The following is a 25,220-nucleotide window of genomic DNA, read 5'->3' on the forward strand; positions in this document are numbered from 1 at the left end:
TTAATTTTGTACAAATATTCAAAAAGTTTCGGGCGGTCACTTATCCCCGGGACACATTGTATAATAACCCTAAACATAATATGTGAAACCTTAAATTTCATACAGCCTAACCAACTCTATGGAATACCCGCAATAATATTATCATTTACGAGAAACAATGTTAAATTCATACATGTTCCTCTATAAAGGAGTAATTTCATCCCACGCGTAGTTTTACTTTAATACAGCACCTCATATAAAATGTAACAGATAGAACATTTACCCACATACAATCCGCAATTTATCCGCAAGTAGGAACTTTATGGCGAATAAATTACCTACAAAGAAACGTATTCTCATTTGGTTCGGCTCGGATTCCCTCAGAGGCCATGCGAGGCAGCACTCAAGGGGTAAATAACGGGCTCAGATAGCGCCAAGATCTGCAAGGAATCGTGTCCCTGAGGATCAACTCACTAACTGGCTATTTATAGATGGACCGGGAAAAATCCCAACACCCTCCGCGCAATAAGAGCCCTTCAGAACAAAATGGTGATGCTTTAAAATAAATCTCACTAAATGTGACGCAACCTAATACAATTAAGAAAACAGAACATTTAACTAAATTGTCTTCCTTGGGGAATGAAAGAAAACAAATTCACAGGTTGACGAAAGTGGAGGAGAGAACCGTTTTCATGGTATTTTCAGTTTATTTCCTTATCTCAATAACGATATAGCTATGGCAGTTTACTGATTAAACTGCAGGTTTCTTCTGTTAAGACATTGGGATCTTCTACTTTTGAGAAGTAACTGAATTTTAATGGTTCTTTTTCTATTCTGCCTTTTTGTTTTATAAATTACTACGTATCAACGAAAGCCATCATCAAAATTTACAATGCTGATTTAGTGGGATAAGCTTCAGCCGATCTATCAATCAGCCTGAGTATTCCTGTAAAGCCCATACCAGTCAATTAGTTTGATGAACAACTACGCCTATTCATATACAAATCTGGCTTATACGAAAAAAAAGGAAAACACCAACGTTTTTTAAAACTCAAAACGGGTGGAACTAAGTAGGTAGAAGCAAAACTTTTAAATCCAGTTTAAACATCGCTTCTGCTGGGTAGTAGATCATAGTTAATGTTTACGTAAACTGAAGTGGCTTTTATCCCAAAGTTATGGTCGCACTAATCCGGACAGACACTATCGTCTAAGACTGACTTATCCTCGTTAAATCTTCTTATTGGAGTAAGTAGCTGTAGATTACGTCTTGATGACCAATATTTATGTAACATCGATACTTTACCGTGTCATACACACCCATCAAATCGTTAATAGCATTATCGACATATAACGCCAAGGTTGAACAGTTATGTACGTTCTTTATAGCGAGCTGGAGCCGATGTGATGCATGTAATGTCGACGTAAAACACCCTTATCTGTCCCCAAAATAAACTTCAAATATTCATGGCACTGTTATGTTTAATTTATGACTGCGTCGTAAAGATTTTTTGGGCTTGGGGATTTTGTATAAATCGTGAAGAGTAGTGAGCCACTTGTAAAAATGTTGGGGTTTTTTTGAAAAGTTTCAACAACGTTTTATTTTATTTAGAATTAGCTTTTGAATTAATTAAGTCTGAAAAATTGAGTTTGCAACATGTACCTAATTATATCCCTGAAAGAAAATAATTGAAGATAAAACAGCCAAGTGCGAGTCGGGCGCAGGCAGCAAGACTTGGCAGAGACAATAAACGCAGTCAAGTACATTTGTCTTGTTTTTACCGACCGCGTAATTAACTTTGTAATAGCAACACTTTATTTATTTTATTTAATCAAGGAGGAAACTTTCTTAAGGTTAAAGTTGCCGAAATGCATTTGGTAAAGAGAGTTTATAAATTTTAGATAGACTTTCAAATAATTACCTCAAACTAAAGTTTGGCTCAGCATTTGACAAGGGACGAAATTGGTATTATTTTAAGGTAGGTGTCAAAGTATTTAATATTTCCCTTGCCCCTGGGTGTAAGGCCATAAAACATAAATTAAATTAACACGCACATAAAAGGCCGACGCAAACAATGAAATACGCCTGCTAAATACATCGCCGACAATCATAATAAATCTACAGCGAATGTTCATAAGAAACAGCGGAATAAAATCGCCGTGTAAAACGTACGTGTGTTAATGTATGGCTGTTGTGACACGAACTTTGAGCTAATCTCGTAATGGGGTTACTTGTTATCTCGTTCCCCTAATTTATCAAAACAACAGTCTCGTATGATACATTAGGACTTGAGGCTTTTACAACCAAAAACATGTTTGCGGACTACATGGAGAAGGGACTTTTACACCCAAAAACATGGGTGCGGTCTCGAAGGCGCAAAAATAGATTTGTTATTTTAGGGAATTACTTTCCATGGAAAATTAAATTAAAATGTGTGTAAAAACGTGCGCTGACTTTTCCGCACATTTTTCTGTTGATTTTCGTCTGAAAATGGGTTTTCACCGGCTAAAACTGGTCACGTTTTTATTTCTATTGTTGGTTTACTGGAGTTGTAAAAGAAATAGTCCATAAAGCAACGTTATTTTTAGGACGTACCTGGTTGCTTTTACTTTAAGGTAAAAGTGACGCCTTTGTGCAGGTACCATGACGGTTTCTAAAACTCGTAGTTTTTACATATTAAAACCTATATACCTTTTGTATGTTTTTATATAAAGTTAAACTTATTAATGAATATTAAGAGTGGAAAATTCAATTACAACAAAATCTCTGTTCATTTTCATTATCAGTTAATGGTTATGTCACTCAAATGCAAGCACCACGTTTTACGACGAAATAAATGCAGGCCACGATGTCACTTGACAAAAATTAAATTCGCGCCGAGCCGTACGTAACGAACCAGACGACGTAGTTAATAACTTCCCAGAGCTTCGGTACTTGTACAGCTTTACCACAAAAACATTTTAAATTAGAATTTCGCGGGATTATCTCATTTGCATTCCGAAATTTTCTCGTCTAAATATAAGGTACCTACCGTTTTTACGAGTAGGTAGTTTATGTTCGGTTTCTACAATTGCAGATCTCTATCCTAGCACGAAATTAACTTTTCAAACTTTGCGAAACAACAATAAACAAAGTAAAAATAAAAATGTTTTCAAACAACTTGCAACAAGATAAATAAAAGGCGTGGGCATTATCCGAAGCCGCAAGCCGCATCGACTAAGCTTTACAACCCAATAAATCAATTCCGACAAGCTTCTCGCAAGGGTATGGCCAATATAAAAAGTTTCAACACTAGGAAATTATTATTACGGCCACGATACGGATGTAAGCATCGGCGATTCTATTGGCTGAGTGACAAAAGCCATACCTCTTTTTACCCAAAAAAATATGAAGGCAGAATCTTTTTCTAATCAAATAATAATACGAGAGAAAATCTTTTCATTTTGTGAGGAATAATTTAGGGAAAACGACTGTCATTTCACTTCAATTGCTAAAGCTTATTAAATGTAAATTTATTCAAAATCTTTGAACCGTCAAGGCCGTGACAGTAATAATTGTTAAAACGTAAAATAACTTCTGTATTAAACGTGATTCTGCGGTCCTTTGCACTCTCGTTTGCGCAGTTACACTCGGAAATGTGAAACGTAATAGGTATGTTCAGCTGACGAGAGTGAACTGCGGATTTTCGCTGCATTCTGGGATCCTGATTAAGCTTCTTTGATTCGCGTTCTATTCCTCGCACGTAAGTATGTAGAACAAAGACTTGGCATACAAATTGAACGTGAGTTCATTTGTAGCTAAGACGCTAAGAACCGCAACAATGCCGCTTAATATTCACTCCACGAGGGGCGATACAAAGGATCCTCTAACCCGTATCACCTCAAGTGGGCGATAAAGAACTTAAGTTGACAAGGTCTGCAGTCACGACGCTCTTTGAGGAATGAACTTGTATAATATTTTCCTTGAGATAACCCTGAAAGAAGAATAGAAGAAACATCATCATATCTACGAGCTTACTAAAAACTCAAGGAATATTCTTAGAGAAAAATATATCTTTATGTAGAGTTGAAAAACACTTAAGGAATAATATAAAATCAATTAGGCCCAAAAGTTTTAAGCCTACGACGAAAATTATTGACCCAACTACAAAATTAACTTCATGTTCTTTAAAGTACCTAAGTTATGATGAGTACTTAACTATTTAAATAAAGATTCTGAAATAGATTTAATATTAATGTTCTATTGGAACTTTTGACCCACCAGCCGGCGTTGTTTACAAAAAATAAATGCATAAACATTAGCACGTAGCTGGAATACAGAACACGCTCGCTAAGTACCGACAAATAGGAAAACTAAAACACGGCCAAGTCCTTTATACCGTGGATGTACTCTGAGCCCAAACAAATCCAGTTTTACATACGAGTGCCTATTTAGTTACGCTTGCGGGTGCAATAACAGAGGCACTTTATCACTTGAGTTCTAGGCCAAGCACGAATATCTAACGTATTCGTATCGACAATGTATCGAGGCCTCGATTCGAAAACGGAGTCTGTCGATAGTAGGCAGCACGAACCACATTCGAAGCACTATCGAACACTCGATTCGAATTCTAATGTGACGTCATGCAAATGTAAATAGGGACGCGCCATAGTGAGCAAAATGAACGATTGTTGAATGAATGGTGCGTTCGAAAACTAACTCTAGTTGTTAATATTTTTTTTACCTTTGATTAAACGTTTTATTATTATTAAATTATAATAAAAACTGAATGTAATATAAAAAAGAGACCCAAAGTTAATTATTAGACATTATAAAATGGCATTATCTTTAGCAATATAACATAGTTACGGAGATTTTATTTTTTAAAAATGACGGGTACCGAACGCACCCACTTGACATCCGACGCGCGTAAGGGCGCCAAATTTGTTTATGTTTTGCTACACGTCCACAACAAAAGTATTTCTGGTTTTTTTTTGCTACAAATAATTAAGTGCTTTCAATATAATAAATAATTATGAGAACCAGTCAGACGCACGCAATATGAAATGATGGTTGAATTCATGGAAGCGTGAGTAAACAGTTTTAATAAGTTTGAGTGGCATAAACTTTAGTGTGAAGTATTTTAAGTGCAATGCTATTTCTATATTCTATATTCTATATTTTTAAATTCGGTTTCATTTGTGTCCAGTGGGTTAATTCTATTCCTAAGTTTTGCTCTACAATGATTAAAAATAAACATATAAATAACATTTTTTTTTTCAAACACATTAATTCTATAGGTATCTACGCAAATAAATAAAATATGATTTAATTACTTAGGTACCTTGTTTCTCGTGATTGATATCCATAATTTTCTAGTAAATTTGAAGCTAAAAAATAATATGCGGTACTACGTTCATACAGTGGCGGTCTTTGCATTTTAAAGTATATTGAAGCTATTACTAATTGTTCCAATAACTTAACAATAATTTTAAAACACTTCTATTCACAAAACTAACTCTAAACAAAACATAAACACGGTTAAAACTTTATTTTTACACTTCTCGAAACTTTTCTCACCGACTTTTTTCAAGTGAATAATGTTTCGACCATACTCGATAGCCAGCCTTCGAGAGTTTACGTTACCGTACGTCAAAACAATGTTCGTGCTGCCATTTTTTGTTTCCTTTTACGCCCGATAGGGGCGCTGTACAATTCTCATACAAATGTTACTCGATTTCGATACGAATAACTTTTCGCAAATATTCGTGCTTGGGCTAGAGCTCCGGGAAAGGTCGTTTTGCCGACATATGTAGTCCTCGATATATCTTCCGCTTTAATGCACACTGTATAAAGAACACTTCGTACCTTCCTCCTGACCTCTCCCGGCTTACAACTCTCAAGGGATACTAAAAATAACGAATTAGAATAATATCGAAGAATTTACTTGTTCTAACTTTGCGAAAAGCTTTTAGAATTGATTTATTGGGGTGGGGCTTTATAAATGCCGCTACCGACTTAAGAAAACGGTTTGTCTTTAAGAAAAACGGTACTAGGGAAATCATTTAAGAAAATAACTTATTTCAAATTGATGTTATTATTACCCAATTGGTTTTAGAACTAAAAGAACTAAAACGTATCGTTTCTGTGTATTCCGAAGTAAGCCTTACTTTTAAGAGCACCAGAATATCTTTGTACAAATTAAGTTCTACCTATATGAGCTGCAAATGTTATATTTTTCGGCCAGAATTTATTTTCGATATCTCTTCACAATATTGCTATCGCTGAAATTATATTAGGTACTTACATACAAAAATATTTACATTCCGCTTCGATGAGAGGAGGTACTCGTGCGTGAAAATTTATCAAAAATAATAAGTAGGCTATAGATACAGGTAAACATAAAACGCTCTTGTTCCTATCTACACTCAGCGGCACGGAATTTGGCCCAAACAAACATAAGTAGATATCAGCCCAGATAGCCGTTGTAAATTCTAATTTCATATGACATATTGTCAGTAATTTCGTAATTGTTAATTAAAATACAGAAAAATGTGTATCTGTTTAACTTTTATAACACTAGAAACAGATTACGTTGTTGGAACACAAAGCAGAAAGTTAAGTTTAAATTCAGATAGAAATTACCGAAGAACTAAGCACGTTCCAAAAAAACTAATGAATGATCGTTTTTTGTTTCTCTTTTATTCACAATTTGATCTGAAAATTACCCTTACTGCAGCTCAAGTTGCTCAAGTAGTGTTGCTAAGACGCCAAGGGCGTACGCAGCGGAAGATGGTTGAAACTTTAAGTGCACCGCGTACATGTAAAAAATATGCATAGAAAATGTATGACCAGACTAGCCTTTACACAAAAAGACCAGAAAGTGGCAGTGTAAGGTGTTCGTCGGCGCACGACGACCGATTTATCGTACGTGCAATAATGAAAACTCGGTTTCTCACTGCGTTAGAGATACGCCAGCCTTTGCAAACAGCAAGAGAAGTCAACGTCCGTAAGCACACAATAAGAAGAAGGATGGAGGAACGGGATCTGCGTGCTCAAAGACCAACTCGAGGCCCGGAACTTCTCCCGCACCATCGCATAGCCAGACTTAGGTTTGTAAGAGAAAATGCAAATTGGACGCATGACCAATGGAGTAAAATTTTATGGACCGATGAATGCAGAGTCGTCTTAAGAGCTCCAAACGGCCGTAAATGTGAATGGAGAATGCGCGGAGAATGGTTTCTTCCCACCACTACCAAGCAAACAGTCGGTTTTCATGGTGGGTCCATCTTGGTTTGGCGAGGCATAAGTTCAGAAGCCCGTACTGAATTATTGGTTGTCGAAAGTCGTCTAACAACAGTGCGGTATATTGAAGAGATCCTTCAAAATCATGTTTTACCCTGTCAGGGATTCATAGGAAGTGAAGAATTTCGTTTAATACAGGACAATGCTCGACCTCACACAGCTCTTTGCGTAATCGATTACTTGTTCGAGGTCGGTATTCAAAAATTGGACTGGCCTGCAAGAAACCCAGCTTTGAATCCTGTAGGACATGTCTGGAACATGCCTAAAAAACAGGTCCGAGCAAGTCGTAAACCACCACGAACTCTCAGTGAACTGAAAACGGCGCAGGTAGCTGCCTGTGAGGAGATCTCTCAGGTGGAGATAAAAAACATCATCCAGAGCATGCCAGATCGTATGCAGGCAGTCATCAGATCAAGAGGAAGAAACACCCATTATTAAAATTCGATAACTTTCTGTTTTGTTAAAAATGTTGAATTTAAAAGTTTATGGTGATTATTGCGGTAAAGGACTCTGTTTTGTAACTCAATGAAACTTAGTGAAAATCCTCACAATTCTGTTGTTTGTTAGTCATTTTCTTTTGGAAAATGAGTAAATTAAACAATTTTAAAATAAAAATTCCGATTTTTCATTTAAATAATGGTTATAAGGCCCAAATGTGCTTGGGCCAGATTCCGTGCCGCTGAGTGTATTCGGAGTTTTTGGGCTGTCTCTTGTGTTCACAATTTTATTTGCCCAATGGTTTAGAAAAATAAAATAACCAATCACAAAAAGTAAAATATTTGCTCGGAATTTATAAGTTTGTTTTATGTACCTACCTACATATACCTACTGAAGAGATTGCTTGGAGTGTAGCAAAGGGATTTTCTAAGTAAGCATCACTGAACAAGCAGCATGATAGAAATAATAGGGTACATTCGATTCCTTGTAGTCATCTCGTTGATTAATATTATTCTGCGGAGCACCACAAACAATGTACCGAAGCTATGTTATCCCCGGGGGCACGACGTTCAGTCGACTAGGTAATTCCATTATTAGCTACCTGTACCTACAAGCTACTCTGCTTACATATAGTCAATGTAACCCACGACAGAAATAACTCCAGCTGCCCTAGATAGGTAATCCACTATCTTCACAACCACAGTTTTTTATTCGCTCAAAGTGTAATAAACATGTGGTTTTATTTTCTTTGAGTAACGAGGGTTTTTTCCTACCCAGTGAATTTATATCGCGATTTATTGAAACACTTCAACCTAATCGATGAAATGAAGTGATGCGAGAATGTTCGATGGTTTGTTTATGCTGTTGTGGAGTTCAATGGCGTCCGAAAAATGTTTCACGGGTTTCCAACAAAGAGAATTTAGTTTGAGCAACTAGATTCTTTAAATTAATTGTGCTGAACGCTGCCTATGCTGCAAACTAGGACAAGTAAAATAATAATATTTTTTGACTACACAAAGGTTTTTTTCTTTGACAAAATTAAACACAATTCAAATAACCGAAGTTTGTAATGAAATGTTCCACATCTTGTATTGTGTACTTTCTTCCTTTTTTCAACATGACCTAAATTAAAAGGGCCATGGTAGACAAAGAAAAGTAAATTCGTCACAAAAAAGAATATTTAACCCGACGACCACTAAGAACGCGAAACGATTCATAATAATGAGATCCTTCTCGCTCAGAGTTATTTTACTCGACTGCTACATCATTCAGTGTGAACTGAGCTACAAGACTTTTTGTTCTACTTTTACAGTCCTAAACATCATAAAAATAAAAGAGAATAATAATTGTAAGTATTGTTGTAAAGTGTACCTATACTATTTCTACCACCTAATCTTTTTTACTAAACAACATTAAGAACAGCATATCACACATAATGCTACCTCTCAAACTGTTCAGCATCGATCGGTAATGGATTTGCTTACTCCTACCAACCCTCCGGGAATCTGCCGCTTCTTAATGAATGAATATGCCTGACCTAGCTGGGTCTATTAAAATTTGACGACTCACTAGGTAATGGCGTTCAAGCCAAAGGAATTGATGACGTAACATCTTGAGTACAACCTTTTCATCATTCAGTCTGCCTACACTCATTAAATCCTGCAAAAACTGAGATAAAATGAACCAAAGCAATGATTAGAAAAATCACCTTTGGGGCTTCAACCGGAAAATCTGATAAAACAACTTCAAGCAAAATTAATGGAAACAAAAAATACCTTCCACTTGAGCAGTCAAAATATTGTGATGAACAACATTGAACACGATAACGTTGATACATTGTTATTCTGAATAATTCAAACAGAATCGTTCACAGGCAAGGTTTCTGTTTTACATGCGGATATTCAAGAATTGTTTGGAATTGTAAATCAAAACGCGCAGATGTTCCAGTAACTGTACGAGTAGCTACGTAAAGTGAGATTTTGACTCTCCTACAAACATTGACAAAATATTATAAGCAAAAAATTGCAGAAAATTAAAAAAGAAGGTATATTTTACGAAGCTAATTCTTCCTAAGTGCCCATAAAAACCGAAATAAACCCAGTCCACTTCATTCATTATGATTCCTTAACAATGCTAATAAAGGAACACGACGACGACGAATATTAAGCAAGAGCAAATTGAAATTAACGACTATTTGCATAATAATTTCCCACTTAATCCAGCAGACTCACTTAGAGTACCTAAATAATTTCCATTTCTAAGCACTGTAGACTGGCTCATTAGCTAGCTCACAAAGTAGTAAGATTAATAGGCTTCGAGTTACTGCCTGAGTAAACTTAGGCTCTAGGTAACGAGATCTCCTACTCTATACATATTTATTAGAAGTTTTTATTCTCACCTAGCCTCGCGTAGGCGCAAAGCGAAAACCTAATTTGGCTTCGGATATATTTTTTATTTGCTAAAATCATCCTTATTTCTTTAGCGCTTAATTATTTCCTAAGTAGCTAAAAATAATTATGTTTAAGAGATTCATTCGTTAATGTTTCAACATGCGATTTAATTAAAATATGATGCCCTTTCTATAACACGGGATTAGGGCATGCAATTTCGGTAAAACAAAAATTACCGGTAAAAATTCGGTAATAAAAATATTTTTACCGGTAAACCGGTAAAACGGTAATTTTTGTATTTTGTTTAAATGTAATATTATAACAATAAGATTGGGTAGTCCTAAAGCAAAAACTAAATAAATATGCAAAGTATAAGGTGGTAAACGTTTTTTGTGACGTGGGCCGTAACAAAAAACATGTCAGTATCATCCGTACGCGATGTCGCCGACAAAATGCAAGAGAAACGGCTGCGATGGTACGGACATGTAAAAAGGAGTGACACCTGAGGACATCGGCAGTGTGAATGTGATAAGTACTCAATCTCAATATACCCGGTCAAAGGCGCAAAGGCAGGCCGAAACGGTGGTGGTTGAGTGTCGTAATGAATGACATGAAAATCTGCGAACTCGAAGAGGAAGATGTCTATTCAGGAGGATAGAACGAAGTGGAAGAAGGAAGATACGGAAAACCGACCCCGTCACAAGACGGGATAAACGTTAAGAATTACCGAAAAAAATATATATTTTTCATTTAAGTTTTTGTGGTAAATCATCAAATGACAGACTCTTTCCGTCTACCCATGTTGTTTAGTAGGCGTTTTATGGACCAGGGTCGCGGTAACTCTATCGTACAATCCCGCGGCCCCGGCAGGCCTTGGCGCTGCTGGGCCCCACTGGGTTTGCTGACATCTCCCTAAGGAGCCCGTGGAACAAAGCGGTCCGCTGACACGGGTCTGTTGTCTATGTGCAGACGGTGGAACGATGAGCCACCCGAACTCACCGCCCACAGACCGACGCCTATGGTGGCCGGGAGTCGTATCTCGACCCTTGGCGCCCGTGGTGTCTTCCTGGTCCACTACAGCGGCTGGGATGAGAGATGCTACTCGCAGTCGCTCCGCCGTCTCCTTCTCGAGCATGACTGCTTCGCAGAAGGAGGCGACGACTTCCCATTCCCTCTCTCTCCGGACCATGGTTTGAACCAGGGAAGAACGCGAAAGGTCGCCGCTGACGACAATACGGCGCGGCGGTACCCTTCCCAGGTAGTGCACACCTGGACTGTGTGCTCCACTGTGTCCTCAGAGCTGTCCGCATGGTGGTGAAGTAAAAGCCCTTGCTCAGTTAGGTCATAAAGTAGGTAAAATAAGCATTAGCTACATTTGTACCTAGTATGAGCTGACAGCTATGAGGAAAAACAGAATAACCGAATGAATACAATTTGTTTAGATTTTATAAATTATGATGAGAAAGAAGATTTGTATCTAACCTAGAGATAGTTAAGGACACACAAGTTTACTTTCCTAAAAAACAGCAACTTTAACACTCTTACAATACGTAATGTATGCAACATTACATCTTATTCAGGCTACATAACAAAGATTTGACGTTAAATGAACAATTGCTATATTTTATCAGAAAAACGTAAAAACGGGTAAATTACCGGTTTCATATTATTTTTACCGGTAATTTAAAACTCGCAAAAATGGGCGATTTACCGGTAAAAACGAAACCGGTTAACCGGTATTGCATGCCCTACACGGGATGCCATGTTATTGGTCCCTGTAGATAAGATTTGGGAAACATAATCTCACATCTAAATAGGCAGTTACTTGTATACAACATTTATCTACTCGCTTGGAAGTTCCAATGACATAAATTATGGTCCCTTGAGAAGTTCCACATGCGATATCATCTAAGATCTCATTATGTGATATAGTTTCAAAACTCCACGAAGAAAAACTGTCGACAGCCGAAGAAAAAACTATGGAACTGACGGAATCGTGGGCCACAGGAGAATTCAAACATCGACAGTGTAATAGATTTTTTGCAAACTGAAGGAGAAAAGAACACATCTATACATTTGCAGACTAAAACAAAAACGCAAACAAAATGTTTCAATAGTACATAATTGGTATAGATAGTTATATAAAATTAGATGCACTAAAACTAATTTATTACTATTGGAGAGAAAACCTGTATCCTGATGTTATTTAGTTGCCAGTAAATTAAGTTAAACAGAACCCCGTGTAAGTTTTAAATTCCAATGCACAAAAGAAGTATTGAGTCTGAAACTCTTTCTAGATGGATGGATACAAGTTTTAAAAATACTTTGGATGAAAGAAGTATCTTTCATGAATGTCATTGATCTTCCTTAAGTAAATTACTTTATCTCCATTACTTCTCCTTGATCTGCAGAGACTATTCAAGATCTTTACAACAATAGCAGTAATTTTGGAAAGTCCATCTGGTACTGTCTCGTCTACAAAGACCTGTTGATATATTGGTGACTGGCTCAAAATAGATTTGGCTTTTAACAATAGAAACTTTTTCAAAGAAACCAATCACTAAATCAAATATGTAGGTAGACATATAGGCACCTGCAAACCCATGAATTATCTACGAGTTCGTGTCGACTAGGCAGTGAATAGAACTTAACAGAAGTTACATCCCTGAGAATAGTAACTGGTTGAGTGGTTGAATGAATTATTTTTCAGCACCTGTAGACACTCCCTTTCCCATAAGTCATATGTGATACACACTGATTGTTTAACTATTGTATCTGCATCTTTGACAGTGAAGTGGTTAAACCAACTCAATTTGACAGTATTTGAACTTTATAGAAAAAATAAATGCATACTACGGGTTAAGTGGTACTGCTTATAAACGACAGCAGTAAGTAATACACGAACACATTGTCAACTAGTGATCAAAATTACAGTGGTTTGAATAGTTGGTAAGCAAAGTTTAGTGACTCACTAGTTTACGAACGGGATTTCAAATAGTTTACGAACAACATGTGCAAGGCCAAAGGTAATTTTGAATTTTGTTTTAGCTCTGGTTTTGTACATCACGAAATATTTGTATTTACTGAACTAAATAACATTCTTTCATTTATAAACGTACTGTCGCTTCATTATTATCAGGTTACAAAAACAATTACATACCCCAGCCATTATTATCCAACATCAATCATTTAACTCGTATAATGGACACATTATTATATTTCAAACATGAGCAAAATTCATTGCTGTACAAAATCATGTTAACAAAATTGATTAATTCACCTACTCTGTATTCATATCATTAATCCGACAGTTTATTAAAAGGATCAATATGGCAAGCGTTTATATTAAATTCCATACATATAGCGTCAGAACACGATGGCATAGTAATTAGCACCTCGGTCACACGTTCATTAACTTGTAACTGAGCTTACAATTTCAGGTCGCCGGGTAATGACGTCATCAACGACGATATAAGCATATTACGATATGAATATTCGAACAATTTCAATAAAGTTCGACCGTAGCGAAAGGCTGGTCGACCGGTGGCTTTATTAAACGAAGTTTCCTCGTAAATGGTTTTGAACAGTCCAATCTTGTCCCTATCAATAATTTTGACGACCTTTCCCCTTCTTTTGTATAAAATTAAATTGATATTTATTATGTGATTATCTTTTTAGCCGGTTGAATAAATTTCAGCTGGCTTTGTTATACCGTGCTACGTTTGCAGAGCGTAGTAGCTACGCCAGGTTAGCGTAGCGGAACTGCTACGAGCGACTACGAAATATTTAGGCCGAGATAAACAGTCACGCCCGAAGTAGGCGGCAGTGATTAGTGGCGGTTTAATCGACAGTTGCCAGTCAGTCTCGGCGTTTACGAATATAAATCGCCTAAGCTTAATTTAAACCCCAACTAAGTGACAAGATAACTTTGAATTTAGCTCTAATTTAAGGGTGAAATAAAATACGTTGAATAATACTAATAATATCCGTTTATTACTTAATAGGCATACTATGATTACCACGATTAAAATAATTCATATGATTTTTATAGTAAAAATTAAAATAATCCTTAAAATACATCGATGTCACTAATGTAAATGTTAGTTAAATAATACATTGAATCATTGATATTTTGTGATTTAAAAGGTAAATGTATAATTGTAAAATGCTAATTCATAATTATTAATATAAATGCGTTGATTTCTAAAAATATTCTGTAATTGTCTGCTGGGTCTCGTACATTTTCACTTCGTCCTTTTTCATCGTCAACTCGGGTCTAAAATAAACGAATATTATCAGAACAAAACTTAGACTAAAACCCACATAAAAATTTTACTAAATTAAATTCTACTTACAAAGTCAACTCCACAGTCTGTTGTTGAACTGAAAAAAAAAAACAAAATAGGTTTAAAAAAGTTAAAACATAATGAGGTCGTATTCCATGGAGCGCAGAAAATGTGTTCAATGAAATAAGTTTTCCAATTATGAAGAGGTCGAACCATCATGAATAACAAAGAGTAGGTATGATGTCGGTTGGCAACCACTTCGTACAATGAGTGGCCCGCCAGATAACATTTAACTCGTACTTTTCCTGAATGCGATTATAACTTCATTTTCAATCAACGGATTAATTCAAAAGTTTAATAACTTTTGTGTAATGATTATGGGAAATATTGAGTTTATTATGAACGAGTTTCTTTACATTTTTGAAATATATTTATCGACACACTGCGCTCCAATTATTTCCAATCTAAAACATTAGTAAAAACTTTGCGAATCTATTCGAATTTAGAATAAAAGGTGTTATTTGAGACACGTGACATATTGCCAAAAAAATACAAATTACAGAATGCCTGACATTCCTACGTAAAGTCAGATTAATTTAATTCGAAAACCGTCCAACAATGAAACATACATAAAACACTCAATGAATACAGACTAGAGTAATATTGTTCTAGTCACAAAAAAACATCGGTCACAAAGGACAAAGTTCAACAATTCATTAATCTATATAAATGTATCGCGATAAATTGGACGTAGTTATGCAGAAACGTTCCAACCCACAAGTCACCCGAAATCGAGTTATTGTGATTGAACGGCCTAAAATTTAGCATATGGTTATCTAAACTCAATATAATTCAACAATAAAACCTCTAGTACCTTTACTAGTTAGAATAAAAAAGAATACAACTGAAACGCGTAAATGCTTATATCTCAAATTCAAGTTTAATTTGAGATATAAGCATTTACGCGTACAGTGGGTTGGAACGTTTCTGCATAACTACGTCCAATTGTAGTAAATCGATGTCTGTCGCTCAGAAACCTATTAAAGCTGTAACGACATTTCTCTACAGACACTGGATCTGACGGTTTTTGAACTTTTTCTGCACTGTCAAAAAAACCTTAACATATGTATTGAAACATTTATTTTTTATGATGGACTTCTCTCCTCACACGTATTTTAAGAGAAGGAAGAGACAGTATATACTCCAATTTGAGTAAGCACTAACTAGAGATAAAGCAACAATCTTGATATGACTTTTTAGTTAAAACCTCCGATTAAAAATAAAGTGCGTTATGATCGTTTGTATACTCAAGTGGAGTATACGCTTTTATTATTTTACTGAAATATAGATGCTAATCGAACTTATGTAAGTCCAGATGAACCTTTTTACTCAAATAAAGAAAAACACTCACCCATCTGCTGCTGCTGTATCATGCCAACATCAGGATAAAACATCGCATGATTGCTTATAAACTCCTTGGGCGGGTCCACATACGTAGCTTGTACAACTGGCAGCTGCGTGATAGTCATCTCTTGAACGCGCCATTTGTCCATTTCTTCAGTTTCCTGCATTTTCTGCAGTCTTTCAACCTGCTTGTATGTAGGCTCGCCGCCGATGTAGTCGCGTTTCATACGGTTGTGGTTGCGGATCTCATGCTTGCGGAGGTCCGACCTAAAGATAAATTTTGGTTGAAATGTGTACGAAGGTGTGTAAAGCAAATGAGTTAGAAATTGGAAGAACTATAGACTATTAGCTTTTATGGCCAACAACTCAATTACCTTTTTATTTAGGTGAGATTTCAGTTTCAAAACACATATCTTTCTTTATATAAGAGTAGCTACGCGAAGATGATTTTATCGGAACCACAGGCAACTTCGAACTAACTGCATTACAAACCGACTACCAGGCGTGATCAGATTTATTATACAGAATTCTTTTTCATTTTCTGTTCTTCTTAATAAATACAGCGAAGCCTACGATGCGAGTTAATAAGTACATACATATTTATACACATATTTATGTACATACAACTTTTGACTTTGAATTTCTTAAGAAAATGTTTGGCAAGGTTAACAATAAGCTTTTGTTGTTTAATTATTTCAAGAGTGCAAGTTTTCGAATTGACCTCGAATACATTTAAAACTGATCCTATAAAACGTCAGTGATCTCGTAACTGCTAATGCACAAGAACAAAGCGAGTGTCGCTTAATGGGAGTCTTCAATTTAAACCAGACTTTAATGCAGTCTGATGGAAGAAAACTTGGTATTAAGTAAATGCATTATACTAAATACAATGTTTTGTATCTCTTTGACTTTGTTTAGTCTTTTGAGACATACTGCTTACTTCATATATTACCTTAGTAATTAAGTAAAAGGTTCAAATGATTCTGTTGTTTTCTATTATTTTTAATGTCCAAATTATCAATTGAATTTGAATGTTAAAAAATACCTACATATAACAAAATTTTGTCTTGAATAAAAAATGATTTACGATCATACAAAGACTTCAGATAACAGTACTACTAACCATTAGTGCATTTTTGTTTTTTATATCCACTTAGTACATATTGGTCGACAAATCGAGGAAACCTGGACTATAGAGCTTGAAATCACCCACCCGCTGGACCCTTTAACGCTCAATCCTTTTGTCTGAGAGGAGGCTGTGCCCAGAAGTCAGTGGGACGATAAAAAAAGTCTGATCATAAAACGTGTTGGTTCTCCACCACTAAGAAAAACAGGTGCTACCTTCAAAATGGACAATAAAAAGAGTTATCCAGACATATAGTGGTACTCACTTGTAACAGAAGTCACGTCCGCAGTAGTTACACGTGTGTTTGATGTTCATATGAGTTGCCTCGTGGTGTTCTCGCAGCACCGTGTTGGTACGGAAAGCTTTCTCGCACAGCATACACTAGGGAAAAACAGTTGAATTTGTATAAAAAAAATATGTAGTATTGTTTTTTTAGAAAAGTTGAATTTAAGTTTTGTGAGATTAACCAGAAAAATATGTCATTTTTATGAAACTCATTTTATTTAATTCTATATTTGTGAAGCAGTAAAGACAGTCTCTTTAATATGTGCGTGTTCCATATGCCCCTTTTTCATAGACAATAATGAAGTTTCGTGTTCAGTTCATTAAAGACTTTTGCATAAACAACTAAGGGCCTGCGGCAGCTTTGATGAGCGGATTCGGATAAAAGTAGTCATTTATTTGTAGAGTTTATTGTATAAAAACTGTTTAACAACTTACTTTGAATTGTTTTTCCTGGTGCGTCAGCTTATGCTTGTTGAGATTCGACTGGTTGACAAAGGTGGCGGGGCACTGGGTGCACTTGTGGGGTTTCTCCCCGGTGTGGGTGCGCATATGCATCACTAGGTAGTACTTGTGCTTGCATTTGTACGGACAGAGGTCACAGAAGAAGTTGAACGTGTTTGTGTGAACCAACCTGTTAACAGAACTAGGGTATTAAATCACTACCTAAGAGTCATTGACCTATGTGCAGATAAATTATATTTCGCGTATATACGCCCAAACGTTCGAACCGGGGGTTGTCAGTTGTTTAATAGCCAAACCACAGATGCATGAACGCCAATGCCTCCTTTTGTGAGAAAGAGCCTTTTGCAGCTATATGTATATTTAAACAACAAATAGGCAGATTTCTACATAAATTAGACAACTGGGTATATGTATCAGCTACTATTTTTTATAGGTAGACTATTTAGAACCTTTAAAGAATAATTAAAAAATAAAAGCAAATTAAAAAACCACTCACATATGGTTCTTCAGTCTAGCAATGATGGGGAACTCCTTGCCGCAGGTGGGACACTGGTGGGGCACAGACTGCTTGTGTATGTGGCGCATGTGTTGCGCGATGCTGAGCACGAGTTGCCCACAGATGTCGCACGCGCGGCGCATGCACTGGCGTTCACGACGGTGAGCCATCAGCTTTTCCTGAACAAGATCATGAAGACTAAAAGACTTGTTACAAGAAATAAATCATATTAATTATAGCACCTACAGTAAATTGTGAGCTTTTATATGGAATAAACATTATCTTGAAACAATCAAAAATTTACTCAACTTTAAATGTTACTGAATGCTCTACCTGTTGCATCAATTTACATAAATCTGGCAAGGTAGTTGTGTTGATTCAGTGTTGAAGATTTCTTCTAAAAATCATATTTATTTTATTTATAATATTTATATCTGTGTTTTGGAACATCATATGTGGTACAATAGTTGTGTATAACAATTATATAGCAGTCATGGGTTGGTTTTCAGAGATCACCACAAATATACCATACCTTTAGTGTAGGTTAAAATATTTTGACAAATACCTTATTGGGGAATGTCAAATCACAGGGTGAACATTTGAACTGTTTCACTTTTGGTGACTTCTTTTCTTGCAGTCTTTCTCTCCTCATTTGTTCCTTAGCTATCTTCTCTTCTATTTTCATTCTCTTCTGCTTGATTTGGTGCAGAATCAGCTGGAAGTCATGCTTTGAATATGGGTATAGTGGTGTGCTAGGACTGCCTGAAAGAAAAATGTATTTTATGAAGTGGATCAAAACATTGCATGGTGATTTAATATGTAAATGTTGTTATTCAATTCAAAATTAACATTTTTTTTTTGTAAAATAAAATTATGGACTAAAGATCAGTTAAGTGTTGAAAATATAGATTACCTGTTGGATTAAGTATTTTCTTGAATTTCTTATCAGAGGCCTCGCAAGTTCTTTTAAATTGCATGGCGTTCTTGAGATTATTAAAACATTCAGTACAGATGAACTTTGGAAGTGAATCATCAACTTCTATCTGCAATAGAACACAAACGTAAATTTTATTGAAAGTATTATTCTCACACGGCAAAAGAGAAAGATCTTACTATTGATGGTTATTTTGTTTGATTAAAACCTAAGTTCACCAAGAATATAAACCGCAGTTTTCTTAAAATAATTGTTTATTATGAATTTTTATGATCAATTTTTACTTTAAACCATGAGCAATTGTTCAAAGAAAACCGGATGTTTACGTTCTTGGCTAACTTGTACATAAACTGATAAATATCTTATCAATACACAGAAGTGATAGTAAATATGCTTTTAGAAGAAAGTACTTTTGTTTACTACTTACTGTAATGTTAGTGATACTTCGAAGAGCGCTCATGATATCGTATTCATCAATTCGATCACTCAGAGGATGCTGGGCGGCCCGCGCACAAACTCTACATATCATCTGCTTAGCCAACGGCATTTTTTTACTGTAATCAAACAACACATAATAAATCTAATGGTCCCAGTACCGAGGACACAATCATATATTATAATCATATATATTATTATGTTTAGATAAACTTACTTGGTCCCATCCATTAGCAGGCTAGACCAAGGATCATCGAAACTGTTAGACGGAATCTCGGTTGACGGACCACAAGGATATTTTATCTTGTTCATTTTAGACAGCATTTTCTTAGTTAAATAGACTGCCATTGTTTTAGCGTTAATTTTCACACAGCTAGCTTGATATTTCGTTCATTTCTCTATTATTTTATTAACATTTGCCTACTGACAGTTCATATAAATGACACTATTGACTTTTCTTTGTGATGAAGCATCTGACAACATGTCCAACAAACACCATACTACATTTCTGGACGATAAATAATTTGCTAACACAGCTAGCTAGCTAGCTTTCTTGTGGCTAGCCACAAGAAAGGATAATGTAACTCTTGCATACTATAAACGGAGGTAATCTTTTTAAAACCATTTCATGATTTTCATGAAATTCTTAACACGACACTCACTGTGTGATTTTTTATTTAATTTCGGAACTTTTCTAAATTCTGGAATTTCCATCAGAATGACAGTGACATTTTAATATAGGTTACCTATAGACATAATGAGCATAAAAGAGGGACAGTACTATGATAGTGCTACAAGTGTAAATGCACTAGCAATACAAATAAATATTATGCTATAGAAAATTAAACGATTGACGTTTTGGACACGGATAGTGTGTGATTGTTGAAAAAACAGTAATTCCGCTTTATTTGTTGTTAAATACTTTACATAAACATTAAAACATGACTTCTCTTTTATTACTTAAGTCTATGCTCTTTGCAAATGCTCTTCAAAAGACTGGTAAAAAGAAGAAGAAGAACAAAATCAAGAAAGTGTACGTACAGCTTCGTAATAATTATAGTATAATTTCTTTCTGTTCAGCGAGTTTACAAGCTTTTTCATACTAAATTGCAACATAGTTTGTGGGCGTATACTATTACTGATTACTGTTGTAAAGCATTAATGAAATATACCTGTTTTATTTTCAGTCGTAAAGTAAAGATCCTACGCTTAAATATGTGCAGAATATGCAATAACGAAAAAGGAGACATACCAATATTCAATAATTTTGTACAACCCAATATTCCTGAAGAAATACACAACTTTTCTGGTATTACAGTAAGTTTTCACATTTTATTTATTACAAAATTGATAAATGATAAAAACTTTTTATTAAAAAGTAGCCTATACAGGGTTACTTGTAAGTAGACCGCATCCTTTCATGAGGTGATTTGTTCATAATTGACCTATAGGTCAATACGAACAAATTTGACCTATAGGTCAATACGAACCAATTTGACCATGGCATACACTGTGCAAAAGTTAACCCATTTCAAGATAATCGAATTTCAAGATCAGCTGTCTAGGTGTACCTATATATCCGCAAATCTGCAAAAACGAGACTTTTAACTAATAATAAAAATTTATACGTGTACCTAGACAACTTGTTAAGAAAAGATCTTGAAATTCGATTATCTTGAAACGGGTTTACTTTTGCCCAGTGTATCCCATGGTCAAATTTGTCCGTATTGACCTATACTATCACCTCATGAAAGGATGCGGTCTACTTACCAGTAACCCTGTATAAAATTCTTTGAAAAATGCACTGAAAATACTCTATAAATACTGAAAAAACTTTTCAAATTGGACTATAAGTAGCTGAACCTAGCATGTTCAAGCAAAAAAAACAAACGGCATAGCTTTACAATATCAGCATAGATTTAGTTTATCGAAATACTTTGTTCTTCATATACCCAGTTCATGCCTTACTCAACATTATTGAATTCTTTATTTTCAGTTAAATAATTCAGACAACCTATCAAAACATATGTGCCAGAGCTGCTTAGACTTGTTAAATGGCTGTATTATGTTCAGAGACATGTGTCAAAGGAATAACAAACTGCTCAATGATGTTGGAGTATCTATAAAAAAAGGTTTGTAAAACATTTAACACTTGTTGCCACAGGATAAATAATTTTTGGCTCTATCAAACTCAAAACATCACTGTTTTAAATAACATTTATAAAAGACTGTCCCCAAAACACCTACCCTTTACTACTGCCTAAGTGTTTTTGCTACAAAGTGGATCCCCGAGGAAGGAAGGTGGCCGAGAGGGAGACCAAGGAAACGCTGGAGAGAAGACTTGGACAGCTTTCTTTCGGACTGGCCTCAAGCAGCGATGGATAGAGAAAAGTGGGGGAGGCCTTTGCCCAGCAGTGGGACAGCATAGGCTAATAAAAAAAATAGTGTTTTTGCTGGGAAGAACTCACACAATGAATGCCCTAGCGATGCATGTCTGCCTGTATGTCAAGGGTACCAACTATCTTCATATCCAATATCAAAGTACTAGCGTCATCAGCATAACAAACAAACTCTTTGCATTATATTATATTAAAAATTCCTTATACAGAACAAAATCAAGAGTGCCAGAATGAAGATAAAGTGACCAGTGATGCTAAAGCAGATAGTGAGGACTCCTATAACATTCCATCACCCACATTCTCTGATGATAATGAACTGTTCCCTATGTGGGGATGCTCCACATGTGGAGAGGAGTTCCATGCCATGGTTAGTATTTAAATCTTAAAATAGCTGTTTCGCTAGCTTTCACCTGACCCTGAGGAAATTCTTTCCATACTCGGATAAAATATGGCCTATTGTCACTCAGGGTGACATAGCTGGGATTGCAGGGCCCAGTTGGCAGACTGTTGCCCTCAATAGAGATAGATGGAGGAGGCCTATACCCATATGGGATCCATTTATTTAAATCAAAAACTAAGACAAATAGTAATTAACATACTATTGTAAAGAAATGGAAATAAAAAGGCTTTAAATATAATATAATAAATGTCACTCAGGGATAGCCCTGCTACCCAACAATGAAGAAATTTTTCAAATAGGTTCAGAAATTTCAGACCCTCTAGCTAGGGTACAGACAAACAAATAATTTGTCCTCTTTATTATAAAAGTATAGATAAGCTTTTAAAAATAGGCTTCAGTCATTAAGATTATTTTCAAAACGTAAGGATATTAATTTATTTCTTCATTCGTTCTAATCTTTCAACAAAAAATATTTAATCAAGTTATTAAAGTATCTCTTCTATATTTCGACAGAGTACATACACCAAACATATAGCAAAGTGCAATGCACAATCAACAGAAGTGCCAACAAAAGCTCCAGAGGAAAAGAGGAAATTCCTTTGTGATATCTGTGGTAAGACTGCTTACTCCAATGCCAGCCTCCTTGTTCATATGTAAGCATAAATATACCTATATATTTTTAATATAAACAATGAGAGCATGGGTTTACCCAGTTACTCAGCTAATTTTAATAACATCAAGTGCAATGTTCCAACATAAAAGCCTGTGGCAGTAGTCTACTAACTACCCCAGCGGGGCCCAGTAGGGCCAAGGCCTGCCGGAGCTGCGGGTTGTTCGAAAGAGATACCGCGGCCCTGGCACATAAAAGGCCTACGACGGAACACGACGGTTTTTAGTCAGTAAAAGTCTCCCTCGCCGCTGCTAACCCACAGCGGGAGGGGTCATTTGATGATTTTTGACGTCGTTAAAAAAAAAGTAATCTACTAACTGATAGTATGCATAATGCATACAAGCCTTAGGATGCGTCCTATATGATCGAATCAACGCGAACTCCGAGCGAACCACCTTCCGCGCCGTTTCGCTTTCACATAGTGATCGCTCGCATAGGACGCACCGTAAGTATATTATTTTCTTACTTTACATTATGTATGTTCACAGGGCCATCCACGAAAATGTGTTCCCATACAAATGTGACGTTTGTCCATATCAAGGCAGAACAATGGATCTGCTAAAAGTGCACAAGAGATCTCACTTAGCGGACAAACCATACAAATGTACACAATGTCCTAAGTCAACAACAACATCCAGTAACCTTGCTAAACACATGCGACATGTTCATAGCACTACAAGACCATTTAAGGTATATTTTCCGTCTTCAGTATGAACAGTGCAAAAAATTACATGTTGAACTAGCTCTTCGCGCGATGTCATCCGCATCCCGTGAGAATTTCTTACCGTGCCTGGATAAAATATAGCTTGAGCTTCTCTAGCCTACTAGCAGTGACAGAATTTTTCAAATATGTTTCGAATCCTTTTTACAAACAAATAAAAGTTTTATCTTTGTTATATGGCATATGTAGATGACAATAACCTAATAACAAAATTATTTATAATTTTCAGTGTACATACTGTGACAAGGCATTCTCATACCAACATGATATGAAAAGGCACGTAAAAGACATACACTTAAGACAAGGAACAGTTGAATGTGATATCTGCTATAAGAAATTCAATACAAGGTAAGTGGACCAAAACAAAGAAAGATATATTAGGTACTGATAATATTTTCTAACTAAAACTGATCATATTATCATTACAGAAAAATATTACAAGGCCACAGATGGAAAATTCACAAAATTAAAGGCGAAAGGCAAGGCCGACTACCTTCGTACTTACAGTGCCAAATGGAAGAACCTAATAACGAGAACAATGTTAATGAAAACATAAACAATTGTGTTCCCAACTACTAATGTACGATTGCCTATTCTGTAGATTCAGTATCCAGTCTATAGACAAGTATGAGTAAGAGTTAAAATCTCTTTTTTCAGTCTTGAGTGTAGCCTGTAGTACACAGAAATCTAAAACTTGTTTAATGTCATAGCCTGATATGTTTTTAGACTCAAAACAACATTTAACGCGAAAGGGTAATATAATTTGAAGTACTTATAAGTACATCTTGGATATAACTTGATTACTGTGTTCAATTGAATAGCTGTAATATAATAAGCGACGCCCATTTTTGTAACAGCCACTATTAATATAAATTATTTAATAAGCCTTTCTTCATATTACACAAAATTATACTGTAAAAATAAACAAAAGAAATCGTTGTATGCATTTAGGGCAATAAATGCTTTACAGATCTCTACATAAATATGTTTTTGCGATTGTCAGCTGTGGAATAGAAATTAGATGAAACAAAGGCTATGTAGACTTTGCAGAAAAATACTCTACTAAAAGCAGGTTAGATGAAAATCTGTATTTTTGCACTCATGCAGACAATTAACATTTAGATATCGAACTCAAAATCGTGTGAGACTAGCTAGAGCAACATTTTCTTTAATATATAAAACTTTATTTTATAATAGCTTGTAATACTTAATTTATCGATTGGAAGTATTATTTTACAGTCAAATAATGTTATAAGCATAGACGATTTTATATATTTGAACTCTTTTTCATTAAAGTTAAAGATTATATTATTTATACATATAGTGAGTGAGTATATATAGCATAAGATTGCAGAATGTAGAAACATAAGCTGGTTACTGTTAATCATTATTATTTACGATATACTTTATGTATCTTCTTTTTACAAATACATAATAATGATCGCAATTTTAATTTATTGATGTTGTGAACCTTTCTATATGTGTAATTGTCGTTGATAACTTAAGGGCAACA

The 25,220-nt window shown here is 35.5% G+C and overlaps 3 protein-coding genes across 3 annotated transcripts in view; 1 reads left to right on the plus strand and 2 right to left on the minus strand.

Moving 5' to 3' along the window:
- Nucleotides 1-15,377, minus strand: part of LOC110376519 (serine hydroxymethyltransferase) — a 136,137-nt gene extending 120,760 nt beyond the window's left edge. Inside the window, exon 1 of the mRNA XM_064038062.1 lies at nucleotides 15,346-15,377. Within this exon, the coding sequence (XP_063894132.1) occupies nucleotides 15,346-15,368 (23 nt within the window). The 5' untranslated portion in view covers nucleotides 15,369-15,377. The remainder of the gene's footprint in view (nucleotides 1-15,345) is intronic.
- On the minus strand, nucleotides 14,061-19,977 carry LOC110377381 (zinc finger protein 729). The gene is made up of 10 exons (XM_021336269.3): nucleotides 19,735-19,977; nucleotides 19,510-19,636; nucleotides 19,062-19,191; nucleotides 18,714-18,910; nucleotides 18,149-18,327; nucleotides 17,626-17,821; nucleotides 17,171-17,286; nucleotides 15,787-16,046; nucleotides 14,445-14,472; nucleotides 14,061-14,365 (listed from the first exon to the last, which is right to left on the minus strand). The coding sequence occupies exons 1-10, from the start codon at nucleotides 19,863-19,865 to the stop codon at nucleotides 14,293-14,295; spliced, it is 1,437 nt and encodes a 478-aa protein (XP_021191944.2). The 5' UTR covers nucleotides 19,866-19,977; the 3' UTR covers nucleotides 14,061-14,292.
- A 375-nt stretch (nucleotides 19,978-20,352) lies between these two features.
- LOC110377354 (zinc finger protein 665) lies at nucleotides 20,353-25,154 on the plus strand. Its single transcript, XM_021336222.3, has 8 exons — nucleotides 20,353-20,550; nucleotides 20,705-20,834; nucleotides 21,514-21,649; nucleotides 22,126-22,283; nucleotides 22,830-22,969; nucleotides 23,475-23,676; nucleotides 23,937-24,055; nucleotides 24,136-25,154. The coding sequence occupies exons 1-8, from the start codon at nucleotides 20,459-20,461 to the stop codon at nucleotides 24,284-24,286; spliced, it is 1,128 nt and encodes a 375-aa protein (XP_021191897.3). The 5' UTR covers nucleotides 20,353-20,458; the 3' UTR covers nucleotides 24,287-25,154.
- The last annotated feature ends 66 nt before the right edge of the window (nucleotides 25,155-25,220 follow it).

The sequence above is a fragment of the Helicoverpa armigera genome, chromosome 2 (assembly GCF_030705265.1).
Source record: "Helicoverpa armigera isolate CAAS_96S chromosome 2, ASM3070526v1, whole genome shotgun sequence".
Lineage (NCBI taxonomy): Eukaryota > Metazoa > Arthropoda > Insecta > Lepidoptera > Noctuidae > Helicoverpa > Helicoverpa armigera.